Below are 22,160 nucleotides of genomic sequence, written 5' to 3'. Positions count from 1 at the left end.
ATGGAACTCTGTTTATACAAGGACATAAATATCAGTACTTTTATACATTTAGTAGAGGCTTTGTTCTGAAATATGGACAGCGATCAAATCTCAAGAGTTTTACTAATAGTTTACCGAACTGCTCACTAGGAAGTACGAATGATAAGCTCATTGATGACAGTACTATTTCACGTATTGCTCGGCAGCTCCAAAATGTGCATATATGAATTTCTACACAAAAATATACTGGAACTTAAAAGTATATGCAATCCCATATATTAATTCATTTTGTTTATAAATATCTAATAATTTATTGTATGTGCATCCTTCTACTATAGGAGAAAAGCAGGATATATAGAATTAGAATAAGAAGATAATAAAAAGTCAAGCATTAGTGTAGGACAAATTTTCTTAATTGATGCAATTAAGTTCTTTTTTATATGATATCAATATTTAGCACCAGTATTACTTCTGAGATTAGTAACAGTAATGCAGACTAGTAACAGATTTTGTGTGTTTATTATTAGCACATTGTAAGATTGTTAACATCTGTACAGACAATAAATGCAACAGTAAAACTTAAAATCAAGAGGATGACTTAAAATAAAAGGCCTTGGACAGAATAGATGAAATTAGGTCAGACACTCTGTGTGCCTAATTAAAGCCTTGATTAATTATTTAGCTTAATTGATACTGTTGCTAAAGTCAGCAGGGTCACAAATTGACTTGGAGATTTAAAGTACATCTATCATTTTCTCAATGGAAATATATTCTGTGTATCCTGATGAGTATGCAGTGTGAAAGCAATGGAGTGGAAGAAAAATGAGCTGAAGCCTGCTGATAAAATAACCACATGTGCACAACACATGCTATTGCTGAAATGCAAATCAGCTTGCAAATTCAAGTGTTTAAGTGATATTGCCAAGATTTGCTAAACTCTAGAATTTACTTATCAATTTTGTCATTTCACCTTTCGCTTCTTACTTGCATTTTATTTTTAAAACATTGCTAGACTTGTATATAAATTGCTCAGGCTAAATAATAATTAATATAATTAATAAAAAATATTGATACAGGTTGCCTGTTTCACGTATTATTTGTATATTTACTGTCAGCCAATCTCTTACCGGAAAGATTTAAATTGTGAAATTTATTCTTTTAGACGGGGACTTGATGCTATAATTCTTTAAACTTGGTATTTTTTTCATTTGCATTCTTTCTTCTCAATATGATCTCACAGTACACTCTTTATTTTCCTTTTATATCTGACATGGATCAAATTAACACAATATAATTCAACCAATTTGTTTCTTAATTCTTAAGTGGTATTGATTATTTTGATGCATTGAAAATTCTGCCATTAACACCCTTGAAACACCCTCAACCAAACAACACAATTTTCACCACATATTCCCAACAAATTAGACAACATGTGATCAAGAGTGCTGAAAAAAAAACAGCTTAATATGTCTGAACTTAACACATCTAAAATCTTCTTTGACAGGATCCAGTTTGAGAGGGAAGAGGAACAGCTGCAAATAAAAAAAAATACACACTAGATCAAGCCCCATCTGTGGAGAGTGAAATAAAGTTAATGTCAAATCAATTATCTTTCATCAGAAAGGCTTGCCAAGTTAATTGTTTCTCTCTTCATGGAAGCTGCCTGATATGCTAAGTATTTCTGTTTTTGGTTAACTCTGACCACACCTGCCCTGAACGAGAGGTGAGACTTATAATCATTTGAGGGTGACAGCTGCTGATGCTTCTCAACAATGCTCTAAACCAGGGGTTCCCAACCTTTAGTTTAATGCCATGGACCAATACCATTAAGCAAGGGATCTGTAGACCCCAGTTTGGGAACCCTTGCTCTAAGGCTATAAATTTGCCTTTCTCTTCAAACAAAGGAAAAGGATGCTTGTTGAGAAGTGTGATGTCAAAACAGAATCTGAAATTTCCAGTGCCTCAAGATGCTAAAACTGGAATGAAATGCCATCCATTCAGAAAATAGAACATAGAACAGTAAAATACTCCCCAATATCTTTCAATCATCTACAGATCTACAGATGTACCATGGAGAGTATTCTAACTGGTTGCATCACCATTTGGTAAGAAGGGGCCACTACACAGGATCAAAAAAACCTGCAGAAGGTTGTAAACTCTGTCAGCTCCATCATAGATATCAGCCTCTCTGGCATCCAGGATGCCTTCAAAAGATGATGATTAAAAAGGTGTCATCCATCATTGCTGACTCCCATCACACAGGACATGCCCTTTTCTCATTGTTATCATCAAGGGGAAGGTACAGGAGCCTGAAGACACACACTCAACATTTCAGGAACAGCTGCTTCCCCTTCACCATCAGATTTCTAATTGGACAATGAACCCATGAAAGCTTCCTCAGTATTTTCCCTCTCTTTTTGCACTACTTATTTATTTTTATATATACCTGTAATTATAATTTATAGTTTTTACTACTATGCATTGCAATGTACTGCAAAACAACAAATTTCACATTATATGCTGGTGGTATTAAAGCTGATTCTGAAATCAAGTTATGAATTTTTTGTCAGAGATCTGATAGGTACAATTCTAATAACAGCAAAGAAGTGCAACACAATCCAAGCCAGGGCAGTCAATTAATTGTGACCATCTATTCCATCAGCTTTAATATGTTCTTCCTATAAGGTATACAAGAAGAATATGCTGTGGCTGCTTTGACAATACCTCCAAAACCTGTTTTGTACAAGATCTTGGAGATCAAAGGGGTAAATGGTGTGAACAGAATTATCTGCAGCTTAATGTGAAAAAGACTAAGGAGCTGGTGGTAGACCTGAGGAGAGCTAAGGTACCGGTGACTCCTGTTTCCATCCAGGGGGTCAGTGTGGACATGGTGAAGGATTACAAATACCTGGGGATACAAATTGACAATAAACTGGACTGGTCTAAGAACACTGAGGCTGTCTACAAGAAGGGTCAGAGCCGTCTCTATTTCCTGAGGAGACTGACGTCCTTTAACATCTGTCGGACGATGCTGAGGATGTTCTACGAGTCTGTGGTGGCCAGTGCTATCATGTTTGCTGTTGTGTGCTGGGGCAGCAGGCTGAGGGTAGCAGACACCAACAGAATCAACAAACTCATTCGTAAGGCCAGTGATGTTGTGGGGATGGAACTGGACTCTCTCACAGTGGTGTCTGAAAAGAGGATGTTGTCTAAGTTGCATGCCATCTTGGTCAATGTCTCCCATCCACTACATAATGTACCGGGTGGGCACAGGAGTACATTCAGCCGGAGACTCATTCCTCCGAGATGCAGCATAGGAAGTCATTCCTGCCTGTTGCCATCAAACTTTACAACTCCTCCCTTGGGGGGTCAGACACCCTGAGCCGATAGGCTGGTCCTGGACTTATTTCATAATTTAGTGGCATAATTTATATATTACTATTTAACTATTTATGGTTCTATTACTATTTATTATTTATGGTGCAACTGTAACAAAAACCAATTTCCCCCAGGATCAATAAAGTACGACTATGACTATGACTAAATATATGGGAATACCATCAACAAGTTCCTTTACAAATCAAAACACTTAACTGTTCTGAGTACAAATTACAATTCCTTAATTTTGAAATATTCAATATTCAAAATTATCAAACCCTCTATCATGGTAATTGTGTTGTAATTATACATATATACTTCAGCAGTTCAAGACAGCAGCCAATGGCTACTCCCCCAGGGTATCTACAAATGCAGAGTAGGCAGTAAGCTTGGTTATGGGCAACACAAACAGAATGCTGGAAGAACTCAGCAGGCCAGGCAGAACCTATGGAAAAGAGTAAACAGTTGATGTTTCGGGCTGAGACCCTTCATCTGAAACGTCAACTGTTTACTCTTTTCCATAGATGCTGTCTGTCTTGCTGAGATCCCACAGTATCTTGTGTGTGTTGCTTGGCTTTCCAGCATCTGCAGATTTTCTCTTGTTTGGGCTTGGTTATGGCACTTACTTCTCAAGAATGCATATTTTAAAAAAGTATTCCATGAACTACTTTGTCAGCTTTAGGAAACCCAGGTATACCTGAAACAAGATTGCAAAATTGGTATTTTATTTAGCATCACACTCAATTTCCCTGGCCCAGTTTTGTGTATTGTACTGGCAGAGTGCATTAAGATTTGCAAAGCCTGTGCTTGATAAATCAGACGAAGTGAATAGTATTAACTTTGATCATTGAGGTTCATCATCTCTCTACGTTAGTTCATTAGTTACATAAACAGAAAAAAGTTGATTCAATTATTCAGATTATTGTTCTAACAACTTTCATGGTGGGTTCTTTTCCCTGGAGCAACAGAGAATGAGGGAAGATTTGATAGAAGCTTATAAGATTATGAGAGGCAGACTAGAGTAAACAGACAGTATATTTTTCCTCAGTAACGAAATACCCAATATCATGTGCATGCATTTGAGGTGGGGGGAGGGGGGTGGAGTTCAAAGGAGATGTGCAGGGGTGCAGGGCAAGGTTTTCCTACACAGAGGGTAGTGGATTCCTGGAATGGTGGAAGCAAAAACAATAAAGGTGTTCCAGACCTTTGTTGGTGTCTTAGATGTGCACATGGATGTGCATGAAATGAAAGGATATTGACATTATGCTGGCAGAAGGGATTAGTGAATGAGAATTTAAGTGGCAGGTCTTCAGGCCCTTTCCCCAGAATACCCTGATGGTCTTTTGACTGCTAGCTGCTCTCTAAGGTCTTTAAACAATGTTTAAAGCTCTCTGATATTTAGAAACATTGAAAAGTACTCTATCCCACACACTGCATGACCCAGTAATTCAAAAATGCCACCTTCATTGAGAAACTCCTTTTGTCATCGATTTGATGTAATACACCTATGAGTCAATGCAATTTAGTGAAATAAAGATGTGCTTTTAAAAATGGAATAGTTGCAAACAATTTATGAAATGAGAACTTTGGGCTGTTTTAATGTTCCATGCTTGTTTGTCTTGAACTTGATGGGTTTTACAAAAATGTAAGATCAGCAAGGATGGCACTTAACTTGTCTCTCCTCTTAATATCAATAAGCATATTTATCATTTAAAGCAAAAATGTGTGGAGCCTGGCTAGCAACACATACTTATTCAATGATATTCTTGAATTAACCTTTACTTCAATTAAAGAACCACCTCCAATTTCAAAAATGGCCTCCAGTATATTTTCTGTACCAAGTGGGGTACTTTTTCTACTTTGATGAGTGACAAAATACTTCATTAATCTCTCCTCATAATATTTGGTCCTTTGATCATTCATTACAGCCAAAGAGTTGCTCCCACATTGGATTTTCCATCGCTTATCCAAATATCATAAAAGCCAGGCTCTCTCTGCAAGCTACTTCTTTGCTTTTTGACAAATCAGAGATATAGGAAAGTGTTCATATGCAAACACAAAACTGTACTTGTGTTCAGTTTTGACATTTTATTCCACTGAGCGAATGCATGCCTTAAATTTATCTGATTCCCTCCATATGAAGAAACACGGCAGATATTCAGCAAACTTTGAAATAAATCTCATGGTCAATATAGGGATAAACTGGCCTAATCATCCTATTCACGCCAATGAAACTTTCTAATAACATTTATTGAAATACCAGAGTATCTAACTTCCAACTTACTTCCTGTTTTGATTCCTAGCATGTATTAAAAGCAATATTAAGCAAGCTCCTTCATAACAATTGTCATTAAATATATAATACATCAATGCTAAATTATATAATGTAATGATATAATTTAGAATAATATAATATATGTGCCCCTCAGCTATGTGGAGTACTTCGCCATGTATTCAACCTGAGCCTGAGGCTCCGGAGGGTTCCTGTACTGTGGAAGACGTCCTGCCTCGGCCCTGTGCCGAAGACGCCGCGCCCCAGCGGCCTCATTGACTACAGACCGGTGGCATTGACGTCCCACATCATGAAGACCCTGGAGAGACTTGTTCTGGAGCTGCTCCGGCCTATGGTCAGGCCACACTCAGCGCCCCTCCAGTTTGTCTACCAGCCCCAACTAGGAGTTGAGGATGCCATCGTCTACCTGCTGAACCGTGTCTACGCCCACTTGGACAAGCCAGCGAGCACTGTGAGGGTCATGTTTTGTGACTTCTCCAGTGCGTTCAACACCATCCGCCCTGCTCTGCTGGGGGAGAAGCTGACAGCGATGCAGGTGGATGCTTCCCTGGTGTTATGGATTCTTGATTATCTGACTGGCAGACCACAGTACGTGTGCTTGCAACACTGTGTCCCCACAGGGTGATCAGCAGCACTGGGGCTCCACAGGGGACTGTCTTGTCTCCCTTTCTCTTCACCATTTACACCTCGGACTTCAACTACTACACAGAGTCTTGTCATCTTCAGAAGTTTTTGGATGACTCTGCCATAGTTGGATGCATCAGCAAGGGAGATGAGGCTGAGTACAGGGCTATGGTAGGAAACTTTGTCACATGGTGTGAGCAGAATTATCTGCAGCTTAATGTGAAAGAGACTAAGGAGCTGGTGGTAGACCTGAGGACAGCTAAGGTACTGGTGACCCCTGTTCGGGGTCAGTGTGGACATGGTGGAGGATTACAAATACCTAGGGATACGAGTTGGTAATAAACTGGACTGGTCAAAGAACACTGAGGCTGTCTACAAGAAGGGTCAGAGCCGTCTCTATTTCCTGAGGAGACTGACGTCCTTTAACATCTGCTGGACGATGCTGAGGATGTTCTACGAGTCTGTGGTGGCCAGTGCTATCATGTTTGCTGTTGTGTGCTGGGGCAGCAGGCTGAGGGTAGCAGACATCAACAGAATCAACAAACTCATTCGTAAGGCCAGTGATGTTGTGGGGATGGAACTGGGCTCTCTGACAGTGGTGTCTTAAAAGAGGATGCTGTCCAAGTTGCATGCCATCTTGGACAATGTCTCCCATCCACTACATAATGTACTGAGTGGGCACAGGAGTACATTCAGCCTGAGACTCATTCCACTGAGATGCAACACAGAGTGTCATAGGAAGTCATTCCTGCCTGTGACCATCAAACTTTACAACTCCTCCCTTGGAGGGTCAGACACCTTGAGCTAATAGGCTGGTCCTGGACTTATTTCCTGGCATAATTTACATATTACTATTTAACTATTTATGGTTTTATTACTATTTATTATTTATGGTGCGACTGTAACGAAAACCAGTTTCCCCCGGGATCAATAAAGTATGACTATGACTATGATGAGGCTGGGTAGTTGTGGTAATTAATAGAATTTTGCAACAGGTTTGTTTCAATATAGGAAATCATAGAATAGAATACACAGTTTGTTCTGCTACAAAGAATAACAGGGGTCATAATAAAATGCATTAAATTATCATTCACTTTTATTTAGCATTATTTTGTCAAATAATTTTGTATTACATTTATGTTCATGCATTTTTGAAAGCTGTAAAAATGCATGTATGATGTACCTTATTTCATGATGTAAAGGATATTTACAACAATTTCACTTAATCTTAAAACTAAATGTTATAATGCTGGGTTAGTATTTTGAATAAATGCAACCCTTGCAATTTACTTGAGTGAATATATATTATTAAAGCTTTCATTCTGGTCCATAGACAAGCTCACCACCATACTGCTACAACATAAAGTACATGAAATATTGAGATTAACATTCTATAGCATATAAACTGACTTAAATAAAAAGCATTATTTTTGCTCATAATAAGCTTCATAATCGTAAACTCAACTGGATTGTTAAAAGCTCCTTGTGTGTCTTCTCTAATCATTGATGGTTTAATATACGGTAATTAGGAATGGGATAACAGATTGAGACCCACAATTTTGAATGATTTTTATGATCTCAGTTTTGTGGTGCTGGGAAATGTGAAGAGAAGAAATACACTTATGTTCAGCTATAGAGTCACCTTAGTGAAAAATAAAGCCACAGATTCTTAGTTTGCTCTCGAACAAACAGCAATGGTGGGTAGAGATCTTATAAGAAAATAACAGTTAGTTTGGTGTCCTACTAAAAAGATAAGCAGCTGACTATCTTCATGTGAAAAAACCTTAAAATGATGCCTGTTTTCTTTGATTTTGGTTAACTCTCTCTCTGTGGGAAAGCAACAGATTTTGGTTTATCCTTTCCTAATGGTCTGAATATTTCCCTAATGCTTTATCCTTAGTATAGCAGAAAAAAATGCTTTCAAAATATTACTTATAATTTAAGTTGTTGATGTTTATAATTCACAAATACATATATATCTTCTTTCAATGGGCGTCTTTGTCTACATTGGCCAAGGAACAATTCTCTTTATGATTTGGTTAATTCATCTCGTCAAATACTAAATTATAATGGAAAACTCTTAGAATAAATGAACATAATTTATTATAAAAGAAACTGAATTTCATCCAAGTAAACCACCATGAAACAGAGCTGAAATAATTATTGTCCAGTAAATACACATCAATTCATTAGAGAACTGCAGTCATGTTGTTTGCACTCACATAACACAAAACTTCATTGAGCCCAAAAATAACTATCGGTCACACTGCAAACTGTATGTTATAGGTCCCAGAAATAGGATTTTTTAAAATTTTATATGAATGATGCACGCTCATTATTTTAAAATCACATGCAGCTAACACATGCCGAATGCAATATTTCAAAAGCAACTTCTTATCTCATAGTGTTACAACTTGCTCTCAATTCACTGCATCAAGAATGTTTGCCCATTAAATAGCCACCTTCCAAACGCAAGCTGCATGCAAAAAAGCACATTTGTTTAATGAGAGCACCTTGAAGGAAGCAGAGGCAGGTACACATAGCTTAACTGCTTACCCACTAAGTACACCAAGAACGAGATTAAGTACAAAAAATGAGCCTAGGATGATGAGGCTAACAAAATATATCCATGGCCATTCTAATCCAACCGAGTCATTAACCTGAAAAATGGAGAAGGTGCATTATGGATTTTATGCAACTAAGGATGGCAAAGTCCCTCAGCCAGCCACTTTGTTTCTTGGAAATTAGATTTCATCGTAAAAGATTATTTTTAACAACCTCCATGTTTTTAGGCTCACTTTAAAGCACTTTTATCAAAGTGCACTGAGAATGATTATATTTATGATGCACTTTCTCCTTCATAGGCAGAAATGAGGTCATAGTTTTTCTGCCTTTTTCCCAAAGTTCAACATGGCAACTGGATTTAGGACTTTGCATTACAGACAAAATAAAATGCCAGCTTACCCGCTCAATACACCAAGTACAAGATTAAGAACGAAAAAAGATCCAAAGATGACGAGACTGACAAAATAGACCCAAGGCAACTCATATCCCATGGCATCATTCATCTGTAAAGATGACAGTAAGTTACAGTCGCAGCCTAACTACAAATTTTAATAATTAAAATATTGTGAGGCTGTGCAAAGATGAACACCTGAACTACTATTGACATTGAAACATAAAAAATCTTCTTTGAATAACAATTGCATATCTGAGCAAACTTGACAATAACTAAATGTTTAAATACAAATTATACTAGAGAATATAACTAGATAGAGAGCTATGATTACCAATAATTTAATAAGCCCTAAGTAAGTATCCAAATAACAAAATAATATAGGCATTCATTTGTCTCATGAGACCATGGATTTGCATCTTGGAAGGTTTCCAGGGTGCAGGCCTGGGCAAGGTTGTATGGAAGACCAGCAGTTGCCCATGCTTCAAGTCTCCCCTCTCCACGACACCGATGTTGTCCAAGGGAAGGGCATTAGGACCCATACAGCTTGGCACCGGTGTTGTTGCAGAGCAATATCTGGTTAAGTGCCTTGCTCAAGGACACACACACTGCCTCAGCCAAGGTTTGAACTAGCGACCTTCTAATCACTAGACAAACACCTTAACCACTTGGCCACGCGCCAACAAAATGATAGACCTCTGCATTACAAAATAGGAGAGTCTTGTTGGAATCCAACTTTGACTGATTTCAAACTTACACATAATTCAGTAACACATTCAACATACAGTTAGCAAGTTAATCCATGGATATGGACTCATTGCACATATGTGGACTTATGACATCCAGGACTACCTCTCTGTAATCATTATTGAATCCATGCTTGTCACTAGGTTAATAGGTGACTATGAATTGTGATGGTCCATCTGGACCCACCGCTGTTCAAAACGCTTTGCAAATATTTACATTTTAAGCCTGGACAGTACAGATTAAAATTTGCCAGCAATACCAAAATGGTGGTACATACAATTTTCAAAAACAAAATAATGGAAACTCCTATAATATGGACGATGTTGGTGAGAAATGTGCCAAAAATGGAAGTTTAGCATTAGAGAGAGAGAGAGAGAGAGAGAGAGAGAGAGAGAGATGGTATTTTGTTTTTAAAAGATACATCCCAGAAGGATGTAGAGTGATCAAAGACTAAACATATTTATTTTATATTCACAAAATAACTTACACCCATGTCTAATGTAATGGATGTAATATTATGAATGGGTGTTACCTTAGGGTGTCTCAAGTTCTTTCCAACAAAAACATAATTTATAAATTCTTCCACTGCTTTCTCCTTGCTAATGAATGATTTCTGTCATCAATGCATGGAATTCAGAAGGCAGACATCCCACCCTGCAAAAACTGATTTCAGGGAGGTAGCACCATCAATTTGCAGGAGACTTCTGGGAGAGGTAGGATGTCTGCAATAGAGTAGCTCCTTAGCAGCTAGCCAGCTAGTTTAAATAACGTAAGCTATGCTAATGAACGAATGATACCTGTTAAACTCACCTCAACATGTCTTTTACAGTCTTAACCCACCATGGGCAATAGAAAAGTCACTGTTGCAAACAGTGCAGTGAGCAATACTGTCATTATTTTTGACCCCTATTAGGCAGGGGTACATTTTAGTGTAGTCTGGGGTGACGTACGTTTTATATTTTCTTTTTTTTCTGGAACACCCTGTCACGAAGCGCTCTCGCTCGCTCTCTCTCTCTCCTGGTCGCTCTCGCTTTCTCTCTCGCTCTCTCGCTTGCTTGCTCTTGCGCTCTCTCTCTCTCGCTTGCTCTCGCGCACTCTCAAAAAAATTAATTTCCGTGATATTGTATATAATTTGCAGGCATCATGGAGCCACTAATCATATGCGGGTGACTCCCGGAACTTCCGAGAGAGGTGGGATGTCTGAGAAGGATGAAGGGGGATCTCATCGGAACCCTTCAAATGTTGAAAGGCCTAGACAGAGTAGATATGGAAAGGATGTTTCCCATGGTGGGAGAGTCTAGGAGAAAAGGACATAGCCTCAGGGTAGAGGGGCGCCACATGCAGCTGTAGAGGCCCGGTCGTTGCGTGTATTTAAGGGAGAGATTGAAATGTTCTTGATTAGACTCAGCATCAAAGGTTACGGGTTGAAGGCCAGGAACTGGGGTTGAGTAAGAGATAGGAAAAAAGGATCAGCCATGATTGAATGGTCAAGCAGACTCGATGGCCAGATGGCCTAATTCTGCTCCTATGTCTTATGGTCTAACTCAAACACTTTAGTCTTCCTTACAATTGAGAGTATTTCCTCGTCAGCCTCACTCAGTCCTAAGCATCTATCTCTTATCTTCCAACTCTTCAAATTTCCTCCCTCTCAAGAGCAGAAGCTTCAAGATCTTAGTTCTAAACTTCAAAATAATCTCTATAAACACACTTGCTACGTGCATTTACTGCATATTCTCAAAACCTATCCTTTCAAACACGCCATTGATCAATTCTATTCCTTCATTCTTTAAGAGACTTCGCAGTGCAGCAACTATTTCCTCATTCTGTAGTGTTTGCAATTGTTCTCACCTCTGTGGAATATTGTGGGATTTGTTTACACATAGCAAATATGTTGCCAATATAGATAGTTGGCTTAATTAAGTGTTTTTTAAATGTGATACAAGCTAGCAGCAGTAGGTCATATTGACAGGTTTACACAGCTTTCAAACCAGAAAAAGCAAATTGATTGCATGTATTTATCAATGAGATAGTAAATCATTTTCTAACATTAGAAATTAAAGGCACTGCAGAAGATCTAGTCTGAAATGTCTTAAACTCACTTAGTTTGGGACAAAAAAATTAATATGAAGTATTATTAAAAGCACTATTATCAGGGAGCATGCATATTTGTCTTGAGTATTCTGATTATTTAAAGTTTACAGAAAATAATAGAAATGTTAAGTATAGATAAAGTTTATCACATAAGCTTTCAGTTCTTAAATTTGATGTATTTTCACTATTAAAAAAAATCACGTTTGCTTCAACTGAACTTGTCCAAAATTTTCAATAAATCAGTTGAACTTATCTGGATGTTAGGAGACAAAAAGATAAATTATAATATTGTAATGAAATAATCATTAGTTTTATAATTAGTGAGAAAAATGCAAATATAAAGCAAACCTCGTATGTTATTTTAAATAAGTGTGCTGTTTTGAAATATGGCAGAGACACATCATTCACTATTTGTGTGCATAGATTACTACACAGGAAATGGTGTGAAGAGTAACCTGCATGTTGTATCTGTTGGCATTTCAATGATTTATATTTAACTGTTCTTCATGGCAATCACTTACCCAATACAGAACATCTGTCCACCCTTCCATGGTTATACATTGAAAAACAGTTAACATTGCAAAAGCAAAGTTGTCAAAGTTTGTGATGCCTCCATTTGGGCCTGGCCACCCACCCTTGCATTCTGTACCATTCATGGGACATTGCCGGCCATTCTCTGAAAATGCACATGGTGCTGGCTCATCTTCTGCGATTATATCTGAAAATGGAAGAGAATAATCTATATTAGAGGATTTGTGTTGGAAAGATTTGTTTCAAATCAATACATATTAAAAATGAAAGTGAGTCCAATAGATTAGAAATGCAAGGTAAATTTCAGAATAGGAATAATCATGAGCCATACTTTCTTTACTCAATGCACAAGGCATATGCAGGCAAGGCAATCAAATTCTGATAAACATTTATGAATATTTTGACAAATTTTAGAAGATCCCGTCTGAGAGAAAGGTGCCAGATTTGCTGTCACAATTATGATCATTCGGCATCTCCATGTGCAAGGCAAATGTATATAGTTCAACAGAAGATGCTCTCTCAGTTGCTCTATTAGATTCACAAAAGTGGCTTTTAGCCATCTGCCTCACCACTAGAATACAACAAATTATTTGAAGTTGCTGCATTCACCTAAATGACCTGACAAACTCAGTGATATCGGAACATGAAATTATTGTTCATTATTGCTGACTAGTCATTCTCACATTGAAAACTAATAATGAAAATTCTGAAGTCTCTTTGCTTCAAGTTTTAATTGTTGAGAGTATTTAATATCCTTTCTGTGTCTGTTATGCTCTACTAATGAAGTCTTTCATTCATTATCTCTTTCTACACCTGATTTGATCTTGTTGTTTTCTTTACAACTGCAGGCTAATCACATAATGAGAATGACAATCAGGCACTCACCATTACAATTGAAAAAATATGACAGCATCTTCTGGAGTACACACGTTAACTGTCAAACACAATAGACTAGAAGCAATTGTCTGTGACACCCTGCTCAACTGGCAAGAGCACCTTTGCAGTCTTAACTCTGGCAAGGCATGAACAACAACTGGATTTATAGAAGCTTTAGCACTAAAAAAAAATGCCCTTTGAAGGAGACAGTGAAGTTGGATTTCCAGTGTCAATTTCACATTCTTCTAACTGCTGAACAACCTTTCTGATCCTGAAAGATTAATTTTATGTGTGCCCAGTTTAATTTGTTCAGAATATTTATTTGAAATTTGTTTCTATTAAGTGGAATAAAATTATTTTAATAAGGCCATAAGATATAGTATCAGAATTAAGATATTCAGCCCATTGAGTCTGCTCTGCCATCCCATCATAACTGATTTAGTTATCCTCTCAACCCCACTTTCTGCCTTCTCCCCATTGCATTTGACAACCTTACTAATCAAAGTACACTTAAATATATCCAATGACTTGGCCTTCACAGCCATCTGTGATAATGAACTCCACAGATTCACCACTCTCAGGCTAAAGAAATTCCTACTCAACTCTGTTCTAAAGGGCCATCCTTTTAATGTGGCTGTGCCTCCTAGACCCTCCCACTATAGGAAACTTCCGCACAACATCCGGTCCAACCAGGCATTTCAATATTCAATAGGTTTCAGTGAGATCACCCTTCATTCTTCTAAAATCCAGCAAGTATGGGGCCAAAGCCATACGTTAAATCTTTCATTCTCAGAATCATTCTCGTGAACCTTTTCTGGACCCTTTTGAATACCATCGCATCCTTTCTTAGATAAGGGGTCCAAAAGTGCTAACAATACTCCAAGATTGGTCTGACCAATACCTTATAAAGCCTCAGCATTAAATCTTTTGTTTATATACTCTAGTCTTCTCAAAATGAATGCTAACATTGCATTTGCCTTCCTTACTACCAACTCAACCAACAAATTAACCTTAGGTAATCCTGCACTAGGACTCCAAAGTCACTTTGCACCTCCTAGTTCTGCATTCACTCCCCATTTAGAAAATAGTCTATATCTTTATTCCTTCTAGCAAAGTGCACGACCATACAGTTCCCTACACTATATTCCATCTACCACATCTTTGTCCATTTTTCTAGTATGTCCAAGTGAAAAGATGAATATGATATTTAACCACAAATATACTAATCATTATTAAACATTTAAAAGGCTATTAAACTTTATCTATTTATTCGTTTGTTGCTGATACAAGGATTATTCCAATGAGATTAGGTACAGTCAATTTTGCTGTAAAACCTTTACAAGCTTATATTAGGAAAGAAAAATCCATTCCACAAAGCTCAATGAAGCTTTGTGTTCAGATTTCTAAAAGTTTGGTGGTGAATACCATCCTTTTGGTAATGTCCAGAACATCACTGCAATGACTTCAAAAGGATAGTTTATTTCTTAATTTTCCAACCTGGTTACGCTTTCCATACTGCAATATTATTAGCTCAAAAATTCAATAAGCTTTACATATAAAATTCTAAAAACTTACATGGAAACGGTGCCCTATAAATTTTAAATAATAATGAAAGCCTAATGCAATGTGCAGAATTTGACCAATTCTGCTAGGATTTTAAATTAACGAAACAAAGATCCCCAAGAGAATGTTAGAATTTTTATCCACTATTCCATACATGACTTTTATCCATATTATTTGTCTATAATAGTACTTCAAACTTAGTTTTATTTTTCATAAAATTTTACATTAAGTTGGATATACTTTTAAAAAGCATTAGTAGTCACTTACTTGTGTTAGTGAAATAACAGGTTTTGTGCATTTTTCCTATAAAAAGCTCCAATCCTATGATGGCATAGATGATGATTACAAACAATACCAGCAGAGCAATGTGGAGAAGGGGAACCATGGCCTTAATGATAGAGTTCAAGACAACTTGTAAGCCTTCATAAAAAAAAGAGCAATGAAGTTACATATAAGAAAATTATAACAAGTTATATTGAATATATATGAGGAAAATTACTCTGCCATAAAGATTTAATATCTCTGATCATAGAACCAGATGTTCCTAATGAGGATTTGCATTAGGATTGCAAAAGAAGTTAAAATGGGGAAAAGCTCTAGAATATAATTACTGTGTACATACATCTATTGATGCTTCTGAACACATCTTCAGTGATGTTCCTGGAATCATCGGGTGTTTCGGGTCTTTCAACATCATACAATCTCCTCCAGGTGACCCAACTGGGGCTGATCAGACCCCAGCTTGTGTCCAGATGGCTAGCTATTTATGACTCCATGGCTCCCCTCTTTTGAGCCGCAGCCATCTTGAGGCCCTCTCTGCCGCATCGGTGGTACTGCGGATGGCTCTCCTCTTCCTCTCTCCCTCGATGCCCAAAATGCTGAAGGCTCTAACTAAAGAACGGGCTATGAATCCCCTACAACCAACCTCCACTGGGAGACACCTCGCTCTCCATCCAGCCTGCTGACAGTTGCTGACCAGTCCTGCATACTTGGAGAGCTTCGTTTCAAAGGCCTCCTCCAAGCTATCTTCCCATGGGACTGTCAGCTCCAGCAGCACCACTTGCTTAGTAAACTCAGACACTAGGACAATGTCGGGTCGCACAAAATCACTGTGTTTATTTCCAAATGTAATTAATTTGCAACAAACGGTAACTTCTACATTTTTTAAATGTAACAATTTTGCTTCAAGAAGACTACTTCAAAGATTATTTGAAAATTCCATAAAATGAAGTAAATCTTGAAAATTTGTACTTAAGAGTATTTGGCAAGATATCAGAGAGAATAAAGTAACTTCAATAGAATTATTCAGTATTTAGTATTTACAAATTGTCATTTGGGAAGCAACGTTTCATTTTAGGAATTCATCATGCTTAGCATAAAAACATGCTGAATTGTTAAGGTCCCTTAAGGTTGTCATAGCCCGTGGAGATAGTAAGATAGTGAGGACAAGCTCCTCTACCTACTAAATGTTCCTAATGGCATGCGTCTCAAATAGTCTCTGATAACCAAGTCCAGGTCCAGGCCTTCATGTATAGCTTAGCTACTAAGCCCAGCAGAACCATTTGTACTCAGAGGAACACAAACACGAGGAATCCTGCAGATGCTGGAAATTCAAGCAACACACATCAAAGTTGCTGGTGAACGCAGCAGGCCAGGCAGCATCTCTAGGAAGAGGTACAGTCGACATTTCGGGCCGAGACCCTTCGTCAGCTCTACTCAGAGGAAAATGGGCAAAGGCGGGTCACTTTGGGCAGATGGGGCTCATCAGCCATGGTTCGCAGCTCATCATAGAGAGGGAAAACTCTGATCTCAAACCTCCGCTACCTAGCGGCTATACCCACTCATGGGAAAGGCTTTGGGAGTAAACCCTGAGGAAAAATCTGGAGCTGGAGTCCATAAGGCAGTCAAATATCGAGTTCAACGCTGACTGGCAACTTCTGTGACACTGCAGGTGCCAAACTGTATCGGTCTCTGCCCTTCCTTTATTTTCATCAGCTGCATAGAGTGGGGGAGCCTGCGGCATGGGCAACAGCTTGATCTCCATATCATACTGCCCTGGCTTGCATATCACATAGACAGTAGGATCCATAGTTGATCCCAACCAACGGAGAGACTCAAAGCACATAAAAAGTACATCAAAATTCAAAGTTATATTATCTATGAGAAGGTACTTTTATTTCTTCTCTTGACTTTTGCTTCAAATCAAAGTAATGCTAGCACTGTTGTGAATATTTTAATTTGTTAATTAACAGCAACCTGCACTTATGTGACTTCAATGTACTTAAGCATCCCAAAGTGCTTCACAAGTGATTTAACACACAAAGTTCAGTAATGAACCACATTTGGTGACATTAGATTATAAAGTGAACAGTAATTAACAAAAATAGTGAAACCTTTCAGTTTAAAAAAGCATCTTAAGGAGGAAATACATAGAAAGGCATAGAAGGTTAGGGCATGATCTCAAGAACTGCAAGAAAAACTTTCAAGAGCAAAGGGGTCTGCAAAGTTAAAAATAGATGCTGTTCTTAGACCACAAAGAAACTTACTTGGTACTCCAGATACAAGTCGCAGAGGTCGCAACACACGAAAGGCTCGGAGCGCTTTGACATCAAAACCACCTGAAGGTTTACCACCTGAAGTAGCTTGCCCATCAACATTCTCTACTTTGGTTACTTGTTCCAAAACAACACTAAACAAACTGTACAAATTAAAAAGATAGTCACAGGGTTAGTTCCCCTCATGAGTTATCCTTTATTTCAATACAAAATAGTACATTGATCCTATGCTGGTATTAAATGTTAGAATTTTCAACACAAATCTGTAAATACATTCAAAAAAATTCTTCCACTAGACTATGATGAAGCACTTAAATCTGTACTTTATGGACCAAGGTACACTCAATAATAAGAAGAAACCATCTGATAACGAAAACACATTCAATGTAGAATCATAACTAAAATATTTTCTAAAAAAACAATGGGGGAGATTAGGAGACATGGGATCCCTGGTGACTTGGTCTGATACAAAATTTGCTTATTCAAAGACAAAAGGGTGCTGGTGAAGGGGTGTTATTTTGACTGGAGGTCTCTAACCAGTGGTGTACTGCAACATCAGAGCTTGGATCTCTGCTGTGTGTAACACACATAAATAATTTACACAAAAATGTAAGGTGGTCTGATGAGCAAGTATGCAGAAGACTCAAAAATGTATGGAATTGTAAATAAAAGATACAACAGAATATAGATCAGATAGAAATTTGAATGGAAAAATAGTAGAGCTTAATCTAATCAAGTGTGAGGTGATGCATGTTGGGAGCTCAAATGCAAGAGGAAAATACACAGTAAACAGCAGGACCCTTAAGAGCATTGATGAAAGCAGGGTGCAATTTGTTAGCTCCCTGAAAGTGGTAACATAAATGAATAGAGTGATAAACAATGAGTATGATATGCTTATCTTCATTGGTTAGAGTTTTAAGTATAAAAGATAACAAGATATGTTGCAGCTGTAAAGAATTTCGGCTAGGCCAAATTTGGAGTATTGTGTGCAGTTCTGGTCATTGCATTTCAGGAAGGATGTGGAGGCTTTAGAGATGGTGCAGAAGAGGTTCAACAGAATGTTGCCTGAATTGAAGAGTATTAACTAATAAAGAGAAGGTGGATAGACTTGGATTGTTTTCTCTGGAGCATAGGAAGCTCAGGGGCAACATGACAGAAGTGTATAAAATTATGAGAGGCATGAATACGTCAGATAGTCAGAGCCTTTTATCCAGGATGAAAATGTTGGATACTAGAGGGAATAAGTTTAAGGTAACTGGAGGAAAGTTTAAAGGAGATTTACAAAGCGAGTTTTTTATTTTACAAAGAGTGATAGGTGCTTGGAACGTGCCACCAGAAGAACTGGTAGAAGCAGATACGATAGAAACATTTGAGAAGCATTTAAACAAACATATTAATGGTAAGGAAGATATGGATATGGATCTTGTGCCAGCAAATGGTACTAGTTTAGAATGGCATCATGGCCAGCAAAGACATCGTGGGCCAAGATGCTGTACTGTACAAAGTACATGTTTTAATAAGCTAGCAGCAAAAAAAGACCTATGGTAGTCACAAAAGCATTGTAGCTTTGTACAATGTACTAAGGATTTCATTGTGATCTTATTATTTACTATTAAGATGAAAATGCGTGCTACTGAGTGATTAAAAGCTTCTCCAGCTGCCTGGACTCACAATACAGGCCCACAATCCGAAATCCTTGGGGCCAATTGCATTTCGGAATTCAGAATTTTTCGGATTTCAGACCCCGCCCCCCCCCAGCCCCGGCCGATACCAAAAAACACGTATGCTCAAGTCCCTTACTTAACCTGTCTCAGTGCGGTGAATTTTAAGACCTGGCGGCACACCAAACCTACGCACATCCTCCTGTATACTTTAAATCATCTCTAGATTACTTATAATACCTAATACAATGTAAATGCTATGTAAATAGTTATAACTGTATTGGTTAGGGAATAATGACAAGAAGAAATTTTATTTCCAACAAAAACATTCAATAAAACATAAAAATATACAGCTTCAAACAAACTGAATCAAACATATGGTAAATGATTTATTGGAATAAATGTAGAACGTCACTGTCACTATAAAACTTCAGTAACTTGTCGTTCTGTTTATTTAAATCATATACAATGGTAGTTCCAACACTATTTTCTTCAGTAAGATGCCGCACAGACACACCACGATCAAGCTTCTGCAATAACACCATTTTCTACGTTATTGATAAAGATAGATGCTTCCTTCTCTTTTTCTCATTGTTACCCATAGGGGTATCTGCTCCTCTTTTTGACATTTTCACAGTGAAATTAAACACAAAGTTAACAATGAACACAAAATATCAGCGAACACCTGTAACCAGTACGAGTGCTGAGCCACAACTGACGTCTGGCGGCCTCTGCTAGTGCTGCCATGTCACAGCTGAGTGACGTCAGCTGTTGGCGGAAAAAACTTCGGTTTTTGGAGCTTTTTGGATTTCAGAATTTAGGATAAAGGAATGTGCACCTGTATTTACATCATCCAACAGCAGCCCAATCATCAATAGTTAATTCACATAAATTGTGAAATCTACATGAAAACACAATTTAAATACTGCACTTTACAGGATTTATCACCACTATCAAGTTATAATTTCCTTTGCCTGCTAAGAACAGCAAGAAAAATGTATTATAATGAGAAGAAATCACCAACAGTTTATTTTGCCATATTTTAGATTCCATTGAATACCCCTTGTATTTGAATTGTGACAGAAATTAATGCTAAAAGTCTCAGTGGCGGTTCAGCATAAATCTCTGACTCTCACACCATGCTGAAATTTGTCACTTAGCAAGAATAAGGCCTATGATCTATCTATCTAGCTATCTATATACTACTAAAACTCTCATGCTCTGTCTGTCTGTTTCTCTGTGACCTCCAATTAGCGCAAACGGTGCATTACAGCGGCACACTTTTCGGCTCAATCGAATGAAAATGTGCAAACTTACAGAATGCAGGCAAAGTTCAGGGTTATATATTTGTATAAAATTGCTCATTTGCCAAAAAGCAACAGGCTGGCTTTCACCCGAGACCCGATCGGCCATCATGGAAATCGGGACACGACAGCCCGACGCATGCGCACGGCCAGCCTCAGCAGCGACACCTACTGGAGCAAAAGGGCAGGGCAGCTCTATTTCGAGGGGTCAGATCACATTCCGGTAATCACCATCAGCATGTGCAGGATTGGGACAGATCTAACTGCCACCCATCAATAAGAGATAAGTAAATCTTATTGCAATGACGTACTTCGAGACACCCATAAAACCTTTTGCTGCAGTCAAAGGACAGTGGTGACTATATCACGTCCATTTAGGAGAGCGCCAACCACATCATCAAGAATAATCAGCATCCTTTGGTGTTAGTGCTTCATATCTCCTATCCAGCATTAGGGTAAAAAAAAATGGTCAGCCTAATTATGCCACATGGAAAGGGAAGGAGGACACTATGGTCAAGAGATGATGCCAAACATCGTCGGGAAGCAGCAAGGAGAGGGAGAGAACAAGAATCGGATGAGGCCAGGGCCGCACAAATCCAGGATCAAAGAGTCAGGACAAAAAAAGATGAGAGAAGAAGAGACAGAGGAGGAGAGGCATGCACATCTCCAGAATCAGAGACAAATAACAAACAGCAGAAAAGCTGAAGAGATGGGGGATGAAAGGGCTGTACTTCTCCAGAATGACAAAAACAGGCACAGAAGGAGGAGAGAGGAAGAGACAAAGGAGCTGAGAAATTCACTTCTCCAGGATCAGAGACAAAGAACAAACAGCAGAAGAGATGAAGAGACAGGGGGTGAAAGGACTGCACATCTCCAGAATGACAACGAGAGGCACGAGGGTGGCAGATAAACCAGAAATCATGCCATCAAAAGTGTCCTTCGTTAAATGAGGAGGAGCTATATTTGCTTTGCTACTCGTCGTTCTTCTTTAATAAACTGAGGTTTTCTACTTCAGTTTCCATAGCAAAGCCATACCAATAGCATTCAGGAAAATTTAATGTTCATTCTGGTCACATCAGACTACACTACCCTTCTCTCAAAGGGTGCCCCAACGGGTCACCCTGTTGTCTAGTACAAACTAAAACTTAAATTTATTCTGTAATCTGTGGTTATATTTATACAGGTGTGACCCAAATTGTATCCTAATGCGTAGCCTTAGTTTTCCAGCTAGATTTGCATACGCTTAGCTCTCCCATGAAGAGCATGCCAGTCTTTCTTTCTTCAGAGATTATAGCTGATCTGCAGCACTTTGCAAATGCAGTAAACCATGTTTTAGATTCTGTTAAATATTTGAATTGTGACAGAAATTAATGCTAAAAGTCTCAGTGGCAGGTTCAGGATAGATCTCTGACTCTCACACCATGCCAAAATTTGTTACTTAGCAAGAATAGGGCCTGTGTACAAACTAAAACTTGAATTTATTCTGTAATCTGTAGTTATATTTAACACAGGTGTGACACAAATTATATCCTAATTGCGTAGCCTTAGTTTTCCAGCTAGATTGGCATATGCTTAGCTCTCCCATGAAGAGAATGCCAGTCG

At 38.2% G+C, this 22,160-nt stretch overlaps 1 protein-coding gene across 1 annotated transcript in view; it reads right to left on the bottom strand.

Annotated features, from left to right (window-relative positions):
- Positions 1-22,160, bottom strand: part of LOC140211037 (voltage-dependent L-type calcium channel subunit alpha-1D-like) — a 383,898-nt gene that overhangs the window by 192,792 nt on the left and 168,946 nt on the right. The window contains exons 5-8 of the mRNA XM_072280398.1: positions 17,585-17,736; positions 15,306-15,458; positions 12,590-12,786; positions 9,239-9,342 (exon numbers count right to left, since the gene is read on the bottom strand). Of these exons, the coding sequence (XP_072136499.1) occupies positions 9,239-9,342; positions 12,590-12,786; positions 15,306-15,458; positions 17,585-17,736 (606 nt within the window). The remainder of the gene's footprint in view (positions 1-9,238; positions 9,343-12,589; positions 12,787-15,305; positions 15,459-17,584; positions 17,737-22,160) is intronic.

Source organism: Mobula birostris, chromosome 16 (genome assembly GCF_030028105.1).
Source record: "Mobula birostris isolate sMobBir1 chromosome 16, sMobBir1.hap1, whole genome shotgun sequence".
NCBI lineage: Eukaryota > Metazoa > Chordata > Chondrichthyes > Myliobatiformes > Myliobatidae > Mobula > Mobula birostris.
The sequence above is the reverse complement of the archived record's forward strand: the minus strand, read 5'-3'. Positions and strand labels throughout refer to the sequence as shown.